This window comes from Prionailurus bengalensis, chromosome D3, assembly GCF_016509475.1.
Source record: "Prionailurus bengalensis isolate Pbe53 chromosome D3, Fcat_Pben_1.1_paternal_pri, whole genome shotgun sequence".
Taxonomy (NCBI): Eukaryota; Metazoa; Chordata; class Mammalia; order Carnivora; family Felidae; genus Prionailurus; species Prionailurus bengalensis.
The window spans coordinates 28,934,662-28,956,436 of NC_057356.1; the positions used below are offsets into that span (position 1 = coordinate 28,934,662).

At 47.3% G+C, this 21,775-nt stretch overlaps 1 protein-coding gene across 6 annotated transcripts in view; it reads left to right on the plus strand.

Annotated features, from left to right (window-relative positions):
- The window catches only part of LOC122470479 (mediator of RNA polymerase II transcription subunit 15), a 69,879-nt gene that overhangs the window by 30,092 nt on the left and 18,012 nt on the right, over positions 1-21,775 (plus strand). For 5 of the 6 annotated variants that reach the window (XM_043558127.1, XM_043558133.1, XM_043558128.1 and 2 more), the window contains 5 exons: positions 7,468-7,519; positions 9,261-9,290; positions 10,791-11,003; positions 19,771-20,018; positions 21,131-21,457. In XM_043558127.1, the coding sequence (XP_043414062.1) occupies positions 7,468-7,519; positions 9,261-9,290; positions 10,791-11,003; positions 19,771-20,018; positions 21,131-21,457 (870 nt within the window). Of the gene's footprint in view, positions 1-7,072; positions 7,241-7,467; positions 7,520-9,260; positions 9,291-10,790; positions 11,004-19,770; positions 20,019-21,130; positions 21,458-21,775 lie in introns of those variants that run through there. The other variant, XM_043558130.1, reaches the window with a different exon arrangement.

The window sequence follows — 21,775 nt, forward strand, 5'->3', positions numbered from 1 at the left end:
AAGCCACCCAGGCACCCTTATTTATGTATGTATGTATGTATGTATGTATGTAGCAGGGGAGGGGCAGAATGAGAGGAAGAGAGAGAATCCCAAGCAGGGCTCAGTTTCAGGAACTGCAAGATCATGACCTGAGCTGAATGAAACCAGGAGTTAGACACTTAACCAACTGAACCACCCAGGTATCCCCTGTGTCTTATTTTTAAATTTAAGCTAGGTAAGGAGACCACTGGCATTTGTTTAATTTTTCACTTTTTGTATGTCTAAAATATTTCAGAATGTATAAAGATAAAATGTTAAAATATATGACTCACAATGCAGTACTTATCAAAGGCTTCCTGTTGCCAAGAACACTGGCTCTGGAGCACCTGCTCTGGGATTTGATACACTTCTCACTATCTGAGGAAAACTTTCAAACAGACATTGTAGAAGTGGACAGACTGATCCTGTGGAAACTCAAGGGATTCAGAATATCCAAAACAATTTTGGAAAAGAACACAGAAGACTCATACTTCTGAATTTAATTTAATTTAATTTAATTTTTTTTTTAATTTTTTTTTAACGTTTATTTATTTTTGAGACAGAGAGAGACAGAGCATGATCAGGGGAGGGTCAGAGAGAGAGAGGGAGACACAGAATCTGAAACAGGCTCCAGGCTCCGAGCTGTCAGCACAGAGCCCGACGCGGGGCTTGAACTCACGAACCGCGCGATCATGACCTGAGCCGAAGTCGGACGCTTAACCGACTGAGCCACCCAGGTGCCCCATAATTTAATTTAATTTTTAAAGTTTATTTATTTATTTGGGTGGGGGTGTGTACATGTGAGCGAGGGAGGGGAAGGGGGGAGGAGAGAGAGAGAGAGAGAGAGAGAGAGAGAAAATCCCAAGTGGACTCCATGTTTGTTGTCAGTGCAGAGCCCGACATGGGGCTCAACCCCATGGAATGGGAGATAATGACCAGAGCCAAAACCAAGAGTCAGACACTCAACTAACTGAGCCACCCAGGCTCCCCAATACTTCCAGATTTTAAAATGTACTACAAAGCTATAGTAATCAAGACCATGTCATACTAGCATAAGGATAAACTTACAAATCAATGAGGTAGAATTGAGAATCTGTACGTCTTTGTGTTTACTCTTAATAAATTTTTTTTTTTTTTTTTTTTTTTTTTGACATGGGCACTGAAAGATTTCAGTGGGGAAAAACAGTCTTTTCAACAAATGGTGCTGGGACAACTAGATGACTGTATATGAAATATTGAGGTTGGGTCCCATCTTCACACCATACACAGAAATTAGAATGTGTGTGTGAAAGACTTAAATATAAGAGCTAAAACTATAAAACAGAAGAAAACTCAGGCATAAATCTTTGTGACCTTGGATTAGACCACAGTTCCTGACATGTGACACCAAAAGCACATACAACAAAAGAAAATCTGTTAGTTTGACTCATCAAAATGAAAACTGTTAGAAAAAAATTTAAAACTATTGTGCATCAAAGGACACCATCAAGGGAGTGAAAAGACAACACATGGAATAGGGGAAAATATTTGCAAATCATTTATCTGATAAGGGACTGGTATCCAGAGTATATAAAGAATTCCATCAACTCTAACAAAAAAAACCTAATTCAAAGAAAAAAAAAGGTAAAGGACTTGAATAGACATTTCTCCAGAGAAGATACACAAATGGCCAAGAAGTACATGAAAAGCTCCTCAGCATCATTAGTCAGAGGGGAATGGAAACCAAAACCGCAGTGAGATACCACTTCACACTCATGATGACTGGAGACATTGGGACCTCCTGCGTTGCTGGATGGAATGTGAAGTGGTGCAGTCACTGTGGAAAACTGTGATGATTCCTCAAAAAATTAAACAGTTACCAAATGTCGACAAAAGCTTGTACATAAGTATTCATAGCATTATTCATAATAGCCCAAAGTAGAAATAATCCAAATGTTTATCAGTTGATGGATGGATAGAGAAAAAGTGGTATCTCCATACAGTGAAATATTATTTGGCCATATAAAAAAATGAAATAACTGAAACATGCTATAACACACATGAGCCTATAGAAAGAGTGTATTAGTTTCCTGTAGCTGCTGTAACTAATTACCAGACTTTGGAGACTCCAGTCTCTGGGCTGTTGGCTTTGGCCTCTTGGCCTAAAACTCTGCCCTTGTGGTCATCTTTCCTTTTCTTAAGGAATAGCACATGTTTGCAGCTGAGTGATTTTATCAGGCTGTTTTCTGCCTGTAGAATTTTGGGAGTCTGACACCCTTCTTTGATTTCTTCTAGTCTCTCTCCTTTTCAGGCCAACCTGGCACTGTTTTTGCTGGTGTAACACTCAAATGCCTTCGTGGGTCTCCTGTGTGTGTGACAGGATTCACCCCATTAGACCAGGGATTTCTCCACCGGTCTTTCCTGTGTGATTTCTTCCCTGGCCTTGGCTTCTGTGAGATAATTGAGGGGATTCGTGAATCCTGTGCCCAGTCTCCTTGGCACTAGCAAAATTTGTGTCAAGCCACACCCTTGGCCTTTTCTCCAGAGCACACCTTCCTAACAGTGAATCTCCTCAGCAATTTGGGTAGCCTGGGAGTTTCCCAAACCACCAAGTCCAGGTTCCATTTTGCTTGATAGTTCTTCCCTCAGTTTCTGTCTCTTCTCGAATTTTACTCTGAGCAGCAAGAAGAAAGCAGGCCAGACCTTCAACATTTTGCTTGGAAGTCTTCTCAGCCGAATATCCAAATTTGTTGCTTACAAGTTCTGCCTTCCCCACAAGTAGGATACAGCTAAACTTCCTGTCACTAGCTAACAAGGATTCTCTGTTTCTCATTTCCTCTGAGCCCTCCCCAGAAACATCTTTCACATTCATCTACCAACATACTATTTTTGATGATAATGTGTCTTCTCCAAGATGATACAGAGCTTTCTCTGCCAGGTTCCTCACTTCCTTGTGAATCCTAAGTGGCAGAGTCATTGGCGTGCGTGTTTGCCTGACTCACTCTTTTTTACCCCATATTTCTTATAAACGGAGTATTAGATGGAAAGAGCCCAGGGTGCAGTGATTTCATTAGCAAGAATATGTCCGAGGTGGTGCCATGTATTTGTATTTCCCCACGAGACGACAGCTGGTCAGGAGTTCAGAGAGTGACAGCCTGACTCTTCTCCTAAAAGTTCCCTATCCACTTATCACCTCATGTTCCACCATTTAATTGGGTATTGCAAAGTGGTAATTGTCCTTAATTCTGGCTTTCCTTACACATTTATTACAAGGAATTTTGCTGCAAAGAAGGGTTTTCTTTCATCAACCAGGGATCCTTGGTTGCTTGAAACACAGCCAATTCTGAACCTCCCAGGGATGCTTTCTCATCCATTGTCCCTTTGTAACCCAAGGACTTGCTACCCTTGGTTTCCCCCCCACCCCCCCACCCCCCACCCTGCCAGGGAGGAGGTGATCAATGGGAATAGGGCTTGGGAATGAGAATGAGGGTAGATTCTCTTCCTGTGACTATTAGGAGCTTGGGGCTGTGCATTTCATGTATTTCAGTCCATTGCAGTGGTTCATTTTGATGCTTCTGTGTTCCCTTCCTCATGGAGGGGCAGCCCCCAAGCTCCCTCCTGTCCCTCTTAGGGCCCCTTATCATGACTTCTTTCATCTTTTGCAGCTTACTTGCGTCTTGGTCCCGGAATGGGCCGTTCCTCTATGGAGCCCTGGTTCCTTTTTGAGGCTGAAATGGTATTTAGAGCATGCCGTGTGGGCACTGGTGCTGATGGCTTCTGCACCTATTTGCGAAGAGAGCTAAGAAGTAATATATTTTTGTGATAACAGCGACAACCTCAAAAACCCCGTAATTTCACACTGATATTTCCCATTCCAGTTTAACCTTACAGGGTTTTACTTTCGTTTTAAACATGTATCTTTTCTCTTAATGTGAACATCTTGGCTTCTAATATTAGCATAATTACTTGCTTTACTCTAAAATACTTTTGGGGGTGCCTGGTTGGTTCAGTCGGAGGAGCATGCAACTCTTGATCTCGGGGTTGTGAGTTCGAGCCCCATGTTTGGGGTGCAGAGATTACTAAAAAAGTTTTAAAACTTCAAGATAAAATAAAATACCTTTGGGATAAACAGACTAATATTACCACTAATATTGGTAACATAATAACAAAATGTGGAATGAAGTTTAAGATTTCTTTGCAGCTCTGTTTGCCCTTAAAATGTATCCCTTACACTAAGGACATGCAGTTTTTTGTTTTGTTTGCTTTTTCTTTTTTAAAATGAGCTCTCAAAGGGTTCTTTTCACTGTATGATTTTGACACCATCTTGATAGTTAACTCATATGTTTCAGTTTATTTTGAATTTTTAGGAATTGTACTTTTTCTTCTGGTTTAGTATTATCTTCAATTTGATTTTTTTTTTTTTAAATGTACATGCTTCCAATGTGAAAACCATATAACAAGGTGTGAAGTCTCATTTCCAGCCCAATCCCTGATACCTCTGGGAGTAACTGTTAATCTTTGATTTTGGTTTATCCTTCTAACATTTCTTTTTGCAGATACAAGCATACGTATGTATTCAGATTCTCCATGTCTTATACAAAAGGTAGTGTATAGCGTGTAGTGTGTGGTGTCTAGAATTTTATATGGAGCCTGTGTGTGTCCCTGCTCCTGCTGCTCCCTCCACATCCCTGTTGGGGAGACATCTTTTACCCTTGTCGTTTGGGCCTTCATGCTAGACTTGCATGGGTCAAGCTGAGGTTTGAACTATATAAAGCTTTTCTCCCCACATTTCTATCTTCTCATTGGCAAACCGGACACCACGCACCTGCCTCAGTAGGTGGTTGGAAGAATTAAAAGCATTGATATATGTAAAGGTTTAGAGTTGTGCCTGGTACCACGTAAATGCCAGGGTATTAGCTGTTACTGCCTTGGTCTGGTAATACCCAACCTCACGTGCAGCCCTGACACTTAGATTTTTGATGTTGAGCGGGACAGATCATAAAGACTGAGCGAATGCAGGGGACATCACACGCTCTTCAGCCCTTTCTCTGTAACAGTCCTGGAGAGGTGGGGTGCTTTGGAGCAGAAGGGAGTAGTAGAATCTGAGAATTCTCACGCCGGGGAAGGTCAGTCAGCACCTATGACTTAGGAGCCATGGGAGTAAAATAGCCCACCCTGGGGGACGTGAGCGGTGCAGTCTCAGACCCCAAGGTCTACTGAGGGAGGAACACTGGCAGCAGATGTGCAGCGCTCCACTCCTAGTGGTTCCTGGGTGGCCTGGCTTTGCGAGAAATTTGGAGATGTATTTAACCTGCAAGAGAACCTCTTGGCAGCCGTGTGACTGCTTTCTGTGCCCATGCCTACTGTCAGGTGGCCAGATCTGCGCCCCAGGCCTTCTCAGGGTGGTCTAGTCTGGTCCCCAGAGCCTCCACTCTACTCACTTGGCAGTGGGGTGGCCTTAGCCAGGAGCAGACCACTCTGGCCATCCAGCTCTGGGCCAGGGACTGCAGTAGGGCTTTGAGTACCCAATCCTGGTTCTGTATTCAAGGCTTTGGGGACATGCTCCTGAGCCCCATTTTTATTGTATCTTGTGTCTGAGTAAAGTATCTAGTTGCTTTTTCAACCTGCTTCCTCATTTTATCTTTTCTTTTTTAATACTTATTTTTGAGAGAAAGAGTGAGAGTGCATACAGGTGGGGGAGGGGCAGGGAGAGAGGGGAGACAGGATCTGAAATGGGCTCTGTGTGGGCAGCTTCAGCACTGACGGCAACGAGCCCAATGCAGGACTCGAACTCACAAACTGCGAGACCGTGACCAGAGCCAAAGTTGGACATTCAGCCGATTGAGCCACACAGTCACCCTTCGTTTTATCTTTTATGGAAATAGAGAAAACTCAGCAAGTTCTTTTAAGGTATCCCCAACTTAACAGATGGCCCAAGGCCCTAAAAAGATGTCAGACATTGACCTGGCAACCTCCCAATTTTTGTCCCCTTGTACTTGGCCGCCTTACTTCCTGAGCTTCCTTTGGGCCCGCCACCTCCTTGCTCCCTGCTCACCACACTGCTGTCCTTCAAGGACCGGGTGATCCATAGGCAGGAGTTCCCGGCTCTACCCTTTACCCTCAGCATATTGTCTTTCCTACTGGAAATTGGTGGGAGGAGTTGGAAATTGGGAATGTTGACAACACCCGCTAAATGTCCCTATGCTCCAGGAGAGGCTCACTGTCCCTCTCTTTGTACCTGCCCCCCTTTGCACGTTCTTATCCCAACTTTGCCTTTCCCCCAGGCCTTTTCCCCCTCGTGTTTGCCTCTGCTGATTCCCCTGGCCAAAAAAGAGTGGTGGGGTGAAGTTTGGGGGTGAGTGAGGAGTAATGAAGATTTAGAAAGTGTGCTTATATTTTTTCATTCACCTGAGACCACTTTTCCCCAAAGGTGTTCTTAAGACAGTGGGTTTACTCTTGTGCCTGAGTTCACTGGCATGTGTTCCCAGGGTAGTACCTCCACAAGGTGCTGCGCGCAGCTGGGTTCTGGGTTGTGTGGGTGTCATCCCATCAGCCTGCTGTCTAGTGGCCTCTCTGTGTCACAGTGACTTAGGAGGGTCGTGCAAGCAGGATGGAGAATGAAGGCTTTGCCTTATTGGGGCTGCCTTGCCAGAGGAACGGGCATTTCAAGGAGGGGAAGGATGGTACAGCTTCGCTGAAATAAGAATTTAACTCAGACATTCCTTTGTTGACCACAGGACAAACTCACAGTAGTGATTTTCCAAAACACCTGGGAGCGAGTGTCCTTAGTCGCAAAGAGGTCAATCAGTAGAAGGCAGGCTCTGCTGTGCAGTTCCAGAAACCCGGCAGCTGGGAAAAAGCGGGCCCTCGGCAGTGGCCTTCACCTGCCACCCTTGAGTGGCACTGTGCCTTCTTCCTTGCCTGTGCAGTAAATTCAGATTAACACAGCTTCTCTGAAAAGTGCAGCCAGGGGCGCACAGCCAGATTTGCATGCAAGCACGTCAGCAGTGAAAGAGCAACAGGCCGGGTATTAAAAGCGAAAGTACTTGGATACAAATAGTGCAAAGACAAAAGCGGCCTGCCTATGTCGACTGCTGATGTGCCTTGTGACCTCAAGCTGGCCCCTCATCCCCTCTGGACTTGCCGTCCCCCCTGTGAGAGGAGGGGCGCCTGAGCTGGCTGGCCGTCCTCTCCGTTGAGCCTTTGCAGCAGAGTGGAAGGAGCAGCGGTTTGACGCCTCTCGGTATCCCTCTTGGCTTTTTCTTTGTGCTTTTTGTTGGCCTGCCATAGCTGAGCATTGTCAGCTCTTCTCTGAGAGATGGATTCCAGAGGAGGCCGAGCCAGGCGAGCCGGCAGCCTTTCAGGAAGAACCCTCAACTCAGTGACACAGCAGTGCAGGGGGTGGGAAGGGGCGTCACATGACTTCACTTCTTCACCTGGGATTAAACTGCTTCCTGTTTTTGCTTTTAGGACGAATACCTTTCTCTCGTGGCCAGGCTTATTATCCATTTTCGAGACATTCGTAAGTAAAATTTTACATTTCTGGGTGGTTTTGATTGCCAGGAGAGGCTGGCCCTTTCCTGGGGTGGTGGGGGCTTTCTTGGCCTCAGTGCCTGAGGCAGAATGCCTGTGTAAAAAGCTCCTGCTTTCTGGGAAGTTCGACATTGCTTTGCATTTGATTCTGTCTCCCATCCTCTTCAGAGCTTCAACCTCAAAAATGCTGATTTTGGCATAATGGAAATGTTAGCCTCCAAGTGGTCTGGACTGCTATTTTTGCTTGTCCATTTAATCTTCTTTTTCAAAAGACTGTGGCTTTTGTCTCTAGGCAGTTCTTAAAGAAGCCAGGTTTACCCTGGAAAAGAAACTTCCTTCCCTAGGAGTTGGCTTTATTGGCCCATGGGGGTCTGACCCAAATGTGTGTTCCTGTCAGGCTGGAACTTCATAAGTCTTGCCTCTGGCTCCCTGCCCTGGTAAGGGTCGCCTGGTGCCTGCTGCCTTCCACCCAGTCTGCTTCCCAGGGTCCTGCTAGGGTCCTGTCAGCCCAGCCTGGCATCAGCCATGGCTCTTTAAAAGTGTATGTCCTTGCAGACTGGGCTCAGGGGTCTTGGTGGTCTTTTGTGTGTTATGCATAAGCATGGAGGACAGTTACTGTTCCTGGATGGTCACCGTATCTAAAGTCTCTAAAGGAAACCAGGCTGGTTCAGCGCTCTGAGGTTTCAGCCAGCAGCGCCTCCTACCTGCCTGCAGTTGTGTGACCACAGGAGATGGGCTCCTCTTGACAAAGCTTGTCTTTGCAGCACACAGTTGGCGCGTCTAGTGGCTTCTCTTCGTGCTTGTAGAGGTGGCTATGGTGTTAGTAATCTCAAAAAAGGAGATGTTGTGAACCCCAGAGCCCCTGTGTGGCCCATAGATTTTGCTTCTTTCCACACTTTTTCCCAGAATGGCCGGCCAGATGAACTTCACTTGATTCTACTTTCTTTGCTGTGTTTGGGAAGGCCCTATGTTGTTTAGAACAAGCTGTTGGAACCAGAAGCGTGGGGAATGAGCAGTCTGGATGAGATGCCTTGGTCTGTCCTGGCAAGCGGCTCTGCTTGTCGGGACTGGGCTGGCCTGGCCTGTTTGGGAGGCAGCCTGGCATAGCAGCACACAGCCCTGGGGCCAGGCGTGTCCCTGGCCCGCTCGCCGGCTCCTGCCTCACCCAGAGAGGGTAGCCCTGTTGCAGTGCTTGCCCCCTGGTGCTAGGGCCAGCTAAGTGGGGCTTTTAGCCAGCCTTGGCCAGATGCAGTTTCCTCATAGTAGAAAGGGGAGATGCTGCCTCCTCATCAGGGCAGGCTGAAAAAGGAGGTGTTGTGGAGGTCTGGTCACCATTCTGGGCCCATTGTGGATCCCTACAGTTCTTGTGTTTGTTGTTCAGGGCCCCAGCTGAGACCCTGATCCCGGGAAGGATGGAGGGCCAGAGTAGGCCCAGGGCAAGCTTCTACTGGGGGCAGGGGGGAGGGGGGAGGACAGTTCTCTGAGGCCCCAGGTTGACCATGGGCAGTTCTGTACCTTCTTCCCTCAGACCCCCTTGAGTGTCAGCTCTGCCTGGAGTGGATACAGACATGCACACACAAACACACGTGTGCTCTGAGGTATCTTATCTTCTGTTTAGTTTCAGCAAATGACCTCTGGGCAAATGCCTACAAAGCTGGCTTACTGTGGAAATATGTGGTTATGTAAAATTTTGTTTACTTTGTTTTTTGTTTTTGTTTTCTTAAATACAGATAACAAAAAATCTCAAGCTTCCGTCAGTGGTAAGAGTTTTTTCTGTTTGAATTAAAGTTTTATCCCAACCTTGGGTTTGGGGGAGCAAGAATGCAGTTGTGGATGCTGCGTGGGTCTGGGTTAAGCTGTTATGAGAGGAGAAAATTCACAGAAAGAACTCTGGCTGGCCGTGAGAACTTTGAGCCACGCCCGCCCCTCCTCCATGCTTCCTCTTCCTGGCAGACTGCAGTCAGATGAGACCTCCCCATCCCATGTCACTCAAATACTGTTTTTGTCCAGCAAAAAGATGTTTAAAAACTCACACAATAATGGACACATTATCTAAAATGTTGAGCTCTCTGGAAGAAAACTATTATGGCATATCTAGTATAATAATCGGTAGTATATTTTTTAGAGAATAGCTATGAATTCACTTCCTTAAGTTACAAAGTTTCATGGGAACTGTATTGCTTCAGCCCTGGTCTTGCTGACTGAGCTGCCAGTGAAGGGGTTTAGCGAATCCATGATGGCCAACGGAGCTCTGATCTGTCACAAAGGGAGCCAGCCTGGCATGCTATTTGTCTTACTGCAGGCAGTACAGCTGTAAATGCTGGGTGCCCATGCTTGCCTCAGCCAAGCTGGCTGCACCTGTCTGTGTGGGCCCTGTTTCCCTGCTAGGCTACCCCTCCTGGCATGTGCAGTGATTCTCAGCCACCCAGGGCTAGATGGGATGAAGACCGTGTGGCCAGGAGAATGTCTAAGTTCTTGGCATCAGAGCATAGGGTTCTTTAGCATTCAGTTCTGCGCAGGCTGACCTGGCTGGGGCATACCTGTCTGTAGGTAGTTGTTTGCTGTGAGTCTATATTGTTCTGACTAGAGCCCTGGGCTCCTTGTTCCAGGTCATAGCATTGCTCACTGAGCTGAGTCCCCTGCCTCCTGGCAAGCATCACTGTGCCTGGTGCACTCTGTGGATTCTTCCTGCACGCCTCCGTCACACCTTAGCTTGTTTTAGTGTGGTGTCCTGAGAACTCCTTAGTGGGGTTTCTGCACAGACTTAGTAGACGTGGGCTTCTGGTGTGCAAGGAGACTTGTAATCTCCCTGGGAGAACATCTGTCTGTGCCCCCCCCCCTCAGTTCTCTGACCCCCAGGCTCGCTCTTACTGTGAAGAAGGGCCTGCTGTCCTTTGCTGTCTTTGGAGTTCCCAGCTGTGTCTCACCCAGCATAGGGGTATACAGCCAGGAGGGGTGGGGACTGCTATATACCTTAAGGGGCTTGTTTATACCTCAACGATAGGACCCTGGCACAAGCCAGGTTAGGGTTTGAGATGTGCTCCCTGTTCAAGAGCAGTGACAGAGATACTGACATTTTGGCCCCTCTGTGGTTGGAGGCCTAGAGGCTCCCAGGACTCTGGCCTTTCACTGCTTGGGGCTTTGAGGGAGTTGTGCCTGGAGGTGGGAGGAAGTGTGTGCTCTGTGAGGCCTCATAACCTTCGGAGACTTGCGTTTCAGCAGGCACTTGGCTGAGACGCTGTGCCCTTGTGTTCCCACAGACCCTATGAATGCACTACAGAGCCTGACTGGTGGGCCTGCTGCGGGAGCAGCTGGAATCGGCATGCCTTCTCGGGGCCCAGGACAATCCCTGGGCGGGATGGGTGGCCTTGGCACCATGGGGCAGCCGATGCCCCTCTCAGGGCAGCCGCCCCCTGGCACCTCGGGGATGGCCCCCCACGGCATGGCTGTTGTGTCTACAGCAGCTCCACAGAGTGAGTACTGTGCTTCTCAGAGAATCTGCCACCTTCTTTGCAGGCGATGTACATTTTTATCCCTTTGCTTAGGATGGTATTGAGGAAAGCGTGGAGAAACTCCCCAAGTAGCTGTCTTTTTATCTTTGTTGTGTATGGAGAGAAAAAGTTCCAAAACTTTTTCAGACTATCAAAAGGGTTAAGTGACACTGAGGCCCTCCTCCTACCCCTGGGCAGGAGTGGAGGACTCAGAAGAGGTCGGGGTGGTCTGGGACTCCATCCGGGGGGATTGTGTTTTGTAGCTGAAATAGACACAGTTATGTCTCAGGCTGTTCTCAGCCACAAAGTGGTGCTTTCGGCACCCCACAACCCCCAGAAGACCTCCATCTCAAGAGCCATCCCTTCCAGTGTTGCCCTTGCCCTCCTTCCCTGAAGGATGTGCCTTGCCCTCCTGGCGCTTCTCTACAGAACACAGCCCCTTGTCCCCTCCATGCAGCTACTCCAGCTGGGAATGGGTGCGTAGCACGGGTCTCCCTCCTCTTTCCAGGGCCTGCCTTGTTGGATGTTTGATTTTCATAACCAGTAATTCAGTATGCAGAGTGTACTTCAGTACTGCAAAGTGCTTTGTTAATTTTTTCCTTTTTTATTTTTGAAATAGTCTAAGAATCATAGGAAGTTCCAGAATGACACAGAGAGTGCCTGTGTGCCCTTCACCCAGCTTCCCCAATGCTGACATCTTAGTACATTGTCAAAACCGAGAAATGAATCTTGGGACAATGCTGCTAACTCAGGTGGCCTTTTTTCTGACATCTCCAGTTTTTACATGCATTCTTGCCCGTGAGCTTACGTGCGTGTAGTTCTATGAGACTTTATCATGTGTGATATCACTACCAGGGTCAGCATGCAAGGCTGTTCCATCACCAGTAGCAAGCTGTTGTGTTATCTCTTAATAATCACACCCTTCCTCCAACTTCAAGCCCTGGCAACCGCTGATCTGTTCCCTATCTCTATAGTTATGTCACTTCGCAAGTGTTACATCGATGGAATCGCACAATGTTTGACATTTTGAGACTGACTTTTTTCCCCTCAGCATAATGCCTTTGAGATTCTCCCAAGTTGCCTCAGTAAGTCGTTCCTGTTCATTGCTGAATTGTATTCCATGGACTGGGTGTACCACGGGTTGCTTAACCATTCACCCTTGAAGGGTGTTCAGGTTGTTTCCAGGTTTGGCTGTTGCAAATAAAGCTTCTGTGACCCTGATTCATGTACAGGTTGTGATGTGTCGATGTATTTTTCTCATGCATCACTCATAGTAACCCTCAAAGAAGGCAGTGTCCCTGCTTCTGCTTTGCCCACTAGAGCTGGGGTCGAGCCCAGGCTGCCTGACCCGAGCACCCCCATTGTTTGTTCAAGTTTCCTGTACGAGCATCACTTTGCTCTTCACAGATGCCACGTGGAGGCTCATTCTGCCCACTCTTGGACCGGAACCTTCCATCCCCAGACATCCCCTTCTTTCTTGGATCATTGTTCTGTTCCCCTTATTGACACCTTGCCATCTGACTCTTAGCTCTTTGCTTGATTCTTCTTCTCCAGCTTCTGTGTCCCCTCTTGTCTTGTCAGCATACCTGGTACATACATGGGGCGGCTTATGGAAGGATTCTCAGGAGAAGTACTGGTTCTGACTCCTTTTTATGTTACAGAGTGGTTGATTTCTTTTTATCACAGCTTACATTTTATAATAAAAAATCATTTTTAAAGTGTAGGAGTTTAGAATGCTACCATTATTTGCCTTGCAGTTTCACTCCTAAGACTTTGTCAGTTCACTGGCAAAGTTTGGGTATCCTGCCCACACCCTCCCCAGTCTGACCTTGGCCCACATCCTGTTTTCAGCTTCAGAGGGACCTGGTCTTTCATGTGGGTTGATGTGATGTGAGTTCTCTACTTTCATGTCCTGCTGCTGCCTGTCAGCATCCCTCTCTCTCTGCCTTGGACCTCTTGTCTGCCTGGTCTACGCGAAATAGGTGTTGTGGCCCAATGGACATTTGTTAATTCCTTTCTCACAGTTTCTCCAAATGGCACTGTGTGGTTAAGGCAGCTTCAGGACAGGGCCTGGGTCAGAGATTTTGCAAGGATTCTCAAAGGATAGTCCAGAACACGCTGTGATAGTCTCCACGTGACCTGAATTAGTCATGGAAACAAACTGCTGACTGTAGGTGAGGCTGGGGGCTTGAGTACAGCAATAGAAGGGAGACCGACTTTTCACTCTATACATTTTTGTTCCTCAGTGAATTTTATATCATATACCTGTAAAACCAGCTTTAAAAATGAGTCCTATTTCTGTCTGCTTGACAGACTGGATGCTGAGGAACCCTCGTCCTTCTAAACAACTAGATCCTAGATGCATTTTGGATTGTTGGGCCAGCAGAAGGTAGGGGAAGTTCTTTGCCCAGCCATGTCTTGGCCCACTGCAAGATTGGGGAAAGCAAGCCTCGCATCCCTCTGAGTAGTGGGATTTGTGCCAGAGCCCTTGGCATCCCTAGTTCCCCCAGGAGCAAGGGCAGATTGGAGAATGCTCCCAGTTTAGGCCTGTGGCAATTGCAGATCAAGCATTGAGCACCACAAATAAAGACCAGCAGGCCTGAAAGGAAGAAGAGATACTATGAGGAGGAACAGAAACAATAAACAGATGTGGAGATGCTCAGGGACCACACACATAATAATTGTTAACTATAGGCTTGGCCTGATTAAAGAAATAAAGGATGGAATTCCAACTGAACAAGCACTGGGATACCTGGTGGAGTGATGAGGCAGCTTTGAAAAGGAACCAAATAGGGGTGCCTGGGTGGCTCAGTCGGTTAAGTGTCTGACTTGGGCTCAGGTCATGATTTTCTGGCTTGTGAGTTTGAGCCCCGGGTTGGGCTCTGTGCTGGCAGCTCAGAGCCTGGAGCCTGCTTTGGATTCGGTGTCTCCCTCTCTGCCTCTTCCCCGGCTCACACACACACTCTCTCTCTCAAAAATAAATAAACATTAAAAAAATTTTTTAAAAGGAACCAAGTAGAACTGGTAGAAACAAAAGTAAAATTATTGAAGGGCACCTGGGTGGCTCAGTTGGTTAGGCGCCTGACTTAGGCCCAGGTCATGATCTCGTGGTTCGTGAGTTCAAGCCCTGCATTGGAACCTGCTTCGGATTCTGTGTTTCCCTCTCTCTCTGCTCCTCCCCCACTCGCTCTCTGTATCTCTCTTTCTCTCTCAAAAATAAATAAAAACATTTTAAAAATTAAAAAATGAAATTATTGAAATGAGAAGGTAGAGATGAATGAATAGCAGATTTTTTTAAAGTTTGTGTGTGTGTGTGTGTGTGTGTGTGTATGTATGTATTTATTTTGAGAGAGAGAGAGAGGGAGAGAGGGAGTGCACACATGTGCAGGGGAGGGACACAAAGAGAGAATCCCAAGCAGGCTCTGTTTTGTGTGGGGCTTGATCCCACGAACTGAACCATGAGATCATGACCTGAGCTGAAATCAAGAGTCAGATGCTTAACAGACTGAGCCACCCGGTGCTCCTGAGCAGCAGATTAGATACAACTGAAGAAAGAATTTGTGAACTAGAGACAACATTTGAAGAAATTACCTAGAATATAGCCCAGAGAAGAGGAAATAAAAAATAGGAGGGTAATGGGGCATCTGGGTGGCTCAGTTGGTTGAGTGTCTAACTTAAGCTCAACCCATGATCTCACAGTTCATAAGTTCGAGCCCCACATCAGGCTCACTGCTGTCAATGCAGAGGTTGCTTTGGGTCCTCTGTGCCCCCACCCTGCCCTTCCCCCCACTCACATGTACTTTCTCTCTCTCTCTCTCTCTCTCTCTCTCTCAAAAATGGATAAGCATTTATTTAAATAAAAGAAAGAGGGGCGCCTGGGTGGCTCAGTTGGTTAAGCGTCCGACTTCAGCTTAGGTCACGATCTCGTGGTCCGTGAGTTCGAGCCCCACGTCGGGCTCTGGACTGATGGCTCTGAGCCTGGAGCCTGTTTCCGATTCTGTGTCTCCCTCTCTCTCTGCCCCTCCCCCGTTCATGCTCTGTCTCTCTCTGTCTCAAAAATAAATAAACGTTAAAAGAAAGAAAGAAAAGAAAGAAAGAAAGAAAGAAAGAAAGAAAGAAAGAAAGAAAGAAAGAAAGAAAAAGAAAATAGGACGGTGTGGGGCACCTGGGTTCCTCCGTCGGTTGAGTGCCTGACTTCAGCCACTTCAGATCCTCTGTCTCCTCTTTCTATCTTAAAAATAAATAAACATTTAAAAAGTACTAAGAAAATAGGAGGGTAAGAAATGCAGAGGATAAAATCAGAGTTTAACAACTAATAAAAGGACCAGATGGAGAGAGAACAGAAGCCAACCAGTATATGAGGAGAGATGGTAGCTGGAAAAGTCCTGCAGTCCTATGCAGGTTAAATAAGGCATCCATGCCTTAACCTGCTTGGGGAAAGCCACAAACACCATAGGCCAGAAGAGTATGTTAGAAATAGCCAGTTTCTAGAAAGGAACAAGACGTAGACTCAGAGCACTTGGTGATGGTGTCATGAAGAAAGTAGGAGGTTGTTAGAGCCCTGGGGATAGAGCTGCTGACCACAGTTGTATGCCAGCAAAACTCCCAATGACTGGGGGGAAGCAGACATTTTAGATAAACAAAGCTCAAGAGACCTTCACTGAAAGGTTTTTTATTTGTTCACCATTTCCTCTTAACTCTCATACCATCTTTCTTGTGATGCCAAGTGTAAAATGGGAGAACAGACTTTTTTTTCATATAAGGTAGCAAGCATGTGTGAATCTAAACCAGTGATTCTCATCCGTTTTGTACCCTGGAGGCTATTTGGCAATGTTTGGAGACATTTTGGATGTCACAACTGCGGGCGCACTCCTACCATGTAGCATAGAGGCTACAAATGCTGTTAAACCTCTCGTGCGGAGGACAGCCCCCCACAACATAGAATTGTCTATCCCAAAATGTCGGGAGGAACAAGGTAGAGAATCCTTGGTGTAAACAAAATCACCTCTCTAAAATAATGCTTCCAGCTAACTCCATACAGACTTGCTGCATTCCAAGCACTGTTTTGAGGGTTTTACCTAGAACAGATTTTTAATTCTTCGTTCAGTGTAGGTACTATTATTGTCTCTTTTCCACAGCTAAGGAAACTGAGGCACAGAGCAGTGACAGAGTTGGTATTTGAGTCCAGGCAGTCCGGCTCAGAGGCTGTACCTCTAGTCATTATTCTGGCCTGCCTCCCCCTGCCCCCTTTTTTAAAGTAGGCTTCGCGTCCAGCATGGAGCCCAACACAGGGTTTAAACTCACAACCCTAAGATCAAGATCTGAGCTGAGATCCAGAGTCAAATGTTTAACTGACTAAGCCACCCAGGCATCCCTGTTCTGCTTCTTAATAGAAGTGTGCTGTGTGGGTGTAAAAAGATAAACAAGGACCATACTAAATGGAAGTCAGGAGGTGTATTGAGGATAAATACCAGGTCTATCAGTACCTGTGAAACCTACTTTTATTTTACTTTTGAGAAAGAGAGAGAGAGAGAGAGAGAGCGCGCGCACGTGCGAGAGAGCGCTCACGAGTAGGGGAGAGGGGCAGAGGGAGAGAGAATTTTGTTTTGTTTTTGAGAGAGAGAGAAAGAGCTTGTGTGCATGCAGGGGAGGTGGGGAGGGAGAGAGAGGGAGAAAGAGAAAATCCCAAGCAGGGTTCTAAGGTTCTTGTATTTGGGAAAGAAGTTAAAAATACGGATAAATTTTAAGTTTGGAGTTAAGTATGGTAAGTTAAGTATGCCTGATGAAATTGAAAAAATAATTGCTTGAAAAAAAGGAAAAAGAGGGGCACCGTGGTGGCTCTGTTGGTTTAGCATCCAGCTCTTGATTTCAGCTCAGGTCATGATCTCATAGTTCATGAGATCAAGCCCCACATCAGACTCTGTGCTGACAGCATGGAGCCTGCTTGCGATTCTCTCTCTCCCTCTCTCTATGCCTCTTCCCCACACTCTCTGTCTCAAAATAAATAAACTTTTTTTAAAAAAGAAAAAAAAAAGGAATTGCTGAAACAGTATACATAGTTTGTACATTCCAAACCAGTGGGAAAAAATTGAGTAAGAAAAAAGTAAAAATCCGAACAACATGTAAAATTCAGCTCCAACCATCCAACAAAAATATAATTCAGGGGCTGCCTGGCTGGCTCAGTTGGTGGAGCATGTGACTCTTAATCTTGGGGTTGTGGGTTCAAGCCCAGCATTGGGTGCAGAGATTACTTAAAAATAAAATCTTTGAGGGGCGCCTGGGTAGCTCAGTCGGTTAAGCGGCCGACTTCGGCTCAGGTCATGATCTCGCGGTCCGTGAGTTTGAGCCCCGCGTCGGGCTCTGTGCTGACAGCTCAGAGCGTGGAGCCTGTTTCGGATTCTGTGTCTCCCTCTCTGACCCTCCCCCGTTCATGCTCTGTCTCTCTCTGTCTCAAAAATAAATAAACATTAAAAAAAATCTTTGAAAATGTATATATTTCAGAAAAGGAAAAAAAACTTTGTCAGTTATACTTCAGTAAATCTGGAAAACAAAAATAGAGGGAAAGAAGCTTAAAAAAGGGAAGACAGACACAAATAAGTTGAGAAATACAAGTGATCACAATAAATGTGAATGGACAAAACTTACCTGCTGAAAGATAGGAAATGTGAGATTGAATGTAAATGAAAGGCAGTGGTACAGCTGTAAGAATAAACCATAAAGCAAGCCTCACTCTACACTCCCACAGTATTGCTGGATATACATCAAACCAAAAAGAATTGGACATCTGTGGGGGCACCCGGCTAGCTCAGTCAGTGTAGCATGCAACTCTTGATCTCAGGGTCACGAGTTTGAGTCCCACTGTTGGACCGAGACATTACTTAAATACATCTTTTTAAAAAAAAAAAGTTATAACAAAAAGATTAAAAAAATTGTATACCAGTAAAATGGCTAAAATAACACTCTGAAATGCTGGCAAGGATGAGAAGAAACTGGATCACTCATACATTGCTAGTGGGGATGTAAAATGATATAGCTTCTTTAAAAGTTAAATGTACAGGGGTGTCTTAGGTGGCTCAGTCGGTTGAGCGTCTGACTCTTGGTTTCAGCTCAGGTCATGATCTCACAATTCGGGAGACCAAGCCCTGCGTCGGGCTCCGTACTGGCAGGGTGGAGCCTGCTTGGGATTCTCTCTCCCTCACTCTCTGCCTCTCCCCCACTCTTTCTCTCAAAATAGGTAAATAAACTTAAAAAGATTAACAATAAAAATTAAACCTACAACTCTGCGGTCACGCTCTTGGGCATCTATCCCAGAGACGTGAAAACTTACCTTCCCGCAAAAACCTGTACACAAATGTACATGGTAGCAGTCACTCCCAAATGTCCTTTATGGTATGAATGGTTGAACAGAGATAGGTATACCATGGAATACGACTTGGCAGTAAAAAGGAAAGCAGTAATGATATTCGTTACATCCAGGATGATCTTCGGGGAATTATGTTGAATGAAAAAGCCAGTTATCCTGTATAGCCCCCACTTACATAACATTTTTGAAATGACAGAATATTAGAAATAGAGGACACCTTGGTGGTTGCCAGGGGTGCTGAAGGGGGTGGCATCACAAGGGATCCCTGTGGTGTTGGAACTGTTCAGTATCTTGACTTCGATGGTGACTGACTCTATCCTGGTGAGGAAATTGTGTAGAATTTAACGTACATACCCACACAAATGAAAATGCATCCTGATTGTGTTATGTTATAATTTTCCAAAATGGTACCATCAGGGAAACTGGGCAAAGCATACAAAGGGTCTCTCTGGATTATTTCTATTTATTTATTTTTTAAATAACAACTTCATTGGGGTGCCTGGGTGGCTCAGTCGGTTAAGCATCCAACTTCGGCTTGGGTCATGAACTCACCTTTTGTAGTTCAAGCCCTGCATCGGGCTCTCTGCTTTTAGTGCAGAGCCTGCGTCAGATCCTCTGTCTCCTTCTTTCTGCCACTACCCCGCCTGCACTGCACTGTCTCTCAAAAATAAACATTAAAAAAAAAAAAAAGAAAACTTCATTGATATGTAATTCACATATTTATGGTGCACCCATCTAAAGTGCAATACTCAGTGATCTTTAAGTATATTCACAGAGTTGTGCAACCATCACCACAGTCCATTTTAGAACATTTTCATCTCCCTAAAAGAAACTGCACCACAGAAAATCTTGTAGATGTTTGTTCATATCAGCATGACTCATAACCACCAAAAGGCAGAAGCAATGCCTATCAGCTGGTGGATAAACAACATGTAGGAAATCCATACCGTGGAATACTATTTGGCAATAAAAAGAAATGAAACACTCATGCAACATGGGTGAACCTTGTAAATATTACCCTCAACAAAAGAATCCAGTCACAAAAGATCACATACTGTGAGATTCCATTGATAAATGTCCAGAATAGGCACCTCCATAGAGACAGAAAGTAGCTCAGTGGTTGCCAGAGGCTGGGCTTGTTGGCCCTTTTCTTTCCTCTATTATTGTACAGAAATTCCTAAGAAGGTCCGTAATCAACACAAATGCTGCCCGTCACATCTGTCTGTCTTTCCCAAATGGAGTGTTCAGCTCCAGCGGCTGTGGGCGCAGCGGGCCGTCTCCCCGCCCTCCCTGTCCGCAGAGCTGTGATAACAGCGGCCTCTGCTCTGGCCTCCCCCGCCCTGGCCTCCCCCGCGTGCCCCGCCTGATTCACCACTCTGCCTCCAGCCCAGCTGCAGCTCCAGCAGGTGGCGCTGCAGCAGCAGCAGCAGCAGTTCCAGCAGCAGCAGGTGGCGCTGCAGCAGCAGCAGCAACAGCAGCAGCAGCAGCAGCAGCAACAGCAACAGCAGCAGTTCCAGGCCCAGCAGAATGCCATGCAGCAGCAGTTCCAGGCGGTGGTACAGCAGCAGCAGCAGCAGCTCCAGCAGCAGCAGCAGCAACACCTGATTAAACTGCATCATCAAAACCAGCAGCAGGTACTAGGTGCCCGTGCTCAGCCTCTTCCCGTGGTCCTTGAGCCCTGGATGTGCGCCAGCCACAGTGCTGGGTGCGGGGGCCCAGAGGCAGCTGCAGATCCTTCTGATGCCTGGTGCCCGGGCTTCCTCCTCTGTCTGGGGGCTCCCCGCAGGGCCTGGAGCAGGGAGGAGGGATAGGCCCCAACTTGTTAGGAGGGTGCCGGGATCGCACAAGGAGGTCCTCTCTGTTGGGCTTGGCGTCTGGCCGCGGGCCTACTGCGTGCCGGGGGTGGAGGGCTAGATCTGTGGAGGCTTCTGGGTGCAAGCGATTCATGTAAGAGTTAACTGAAGCAAGAAGTGAGAAGAACACTCCACAATGCAGGAATGCCTGAGCCGTCCTGTGAGCGTGTTTCTTTTGAGTACTTGCATGCCTCCTGTTTTGTCTCTTGAGTGTTTTGGTGCCTGGACGCAGCTCTAATCGAGCTTCATTTCTCTGCGGGGGGCGGGGGGGGGGTGGCAGTGTCACATTAGAAGCCTTGCTTATAAAGAAACTGTTTTCTTCCTCCCGTTGTTGGCAGGCAGCATCTAGACGTATTAAGCATCTAACGTCAGGTCTGCTCTTGGTTGAGGGAGGGAAGGCCTGAGCGGATCTCTCCACTTTCCCATCCTCCCCAGGCCTTGGCTTGCTGCCTCCATTTCCCAGTGGCCACCCTCCTGGGTCTTGGAGGCCCTCTTCCCCGGAGCCAACTTTTCCCTCAGCCTCACTTTTTCTCCTCATCCTGAAAAGCATACACTGGCCATCTTCCCAAGGCTTGTACAGTTTCCCACTCTAGTGACCAGACAAGCATCACTGGAGAGGCCTCAGGGATTTGCAGCCACCCGAGCATTTATCCCAGCTTCGATGGGGCCACACCTCTGTTACCCTTCCTAAACCCTCTGGATACTTCCCTTGAACCTTCGTTCTCTTAGGCTCAGGTGCAGCTGGTGTCTGGTGACCAGAGCACAGGCACACACTTGGGTGTGTCCTCGGTGTCCTGTGAGAGCAGCCCAGGCAGGCTTCCTGGGGGCAAGGCTGACACAGGGCCCAGAGGCAGATGGGATAACTGACCGAGTACTGCTTATTCTGCCCATAGATACAGCAGCAGCAGCAGCTACAGCGGATGGCACAGCTGCAGCTGCAGCAGCAGCAACAGCAGCAGCAGCAGCAAGCTTTGCAGGCCCAGCCGCCACTACAGCAGCCACCAATGCAGCAGCCCCAGCCTCCCCCTTCCCAGACCCTGCCCCAGCAGCTGCAGCCGATGCACCACCCACAGCACCACCAGCCGCCACAGCCCCAGCAGCCACCAGTTGCTCAGAACCAGCCATCACAGCTCCAGGCGCAGTCACAGACCCAGCCTTTGGTGTCACAGGCTCCGGCCCTCCCTGGACAGATGCTGTATGCCCAGCCACAGCTGAAACTTGTGAGTACCCGTGGCCTTTGGTGGGCATGTGGCCAGCAGCTGTTTCTGGGGCTTCTTTGGACATAGGTGGGGAAGGCCCCATGCTGGCTCCCGCATCCAGCTTGGCAAGGGGGGAGTGCATTCCAAGAGCTGCTGTACCCTGCACGGAGGCACTGCCTCTGCTGGGCGAGAGTTTTCTTCCAAGTAGCATGGCTGATTTCATAGTGGCCATGGCATTCTAAGACTGGGTGATCAGGTGGACAGCAGCACGCATATTCTCACTGTGCGAGAGGGTGTGCGGCCTCATTGAGCATTCACTGTGGGTTTGCTAACTGCTTA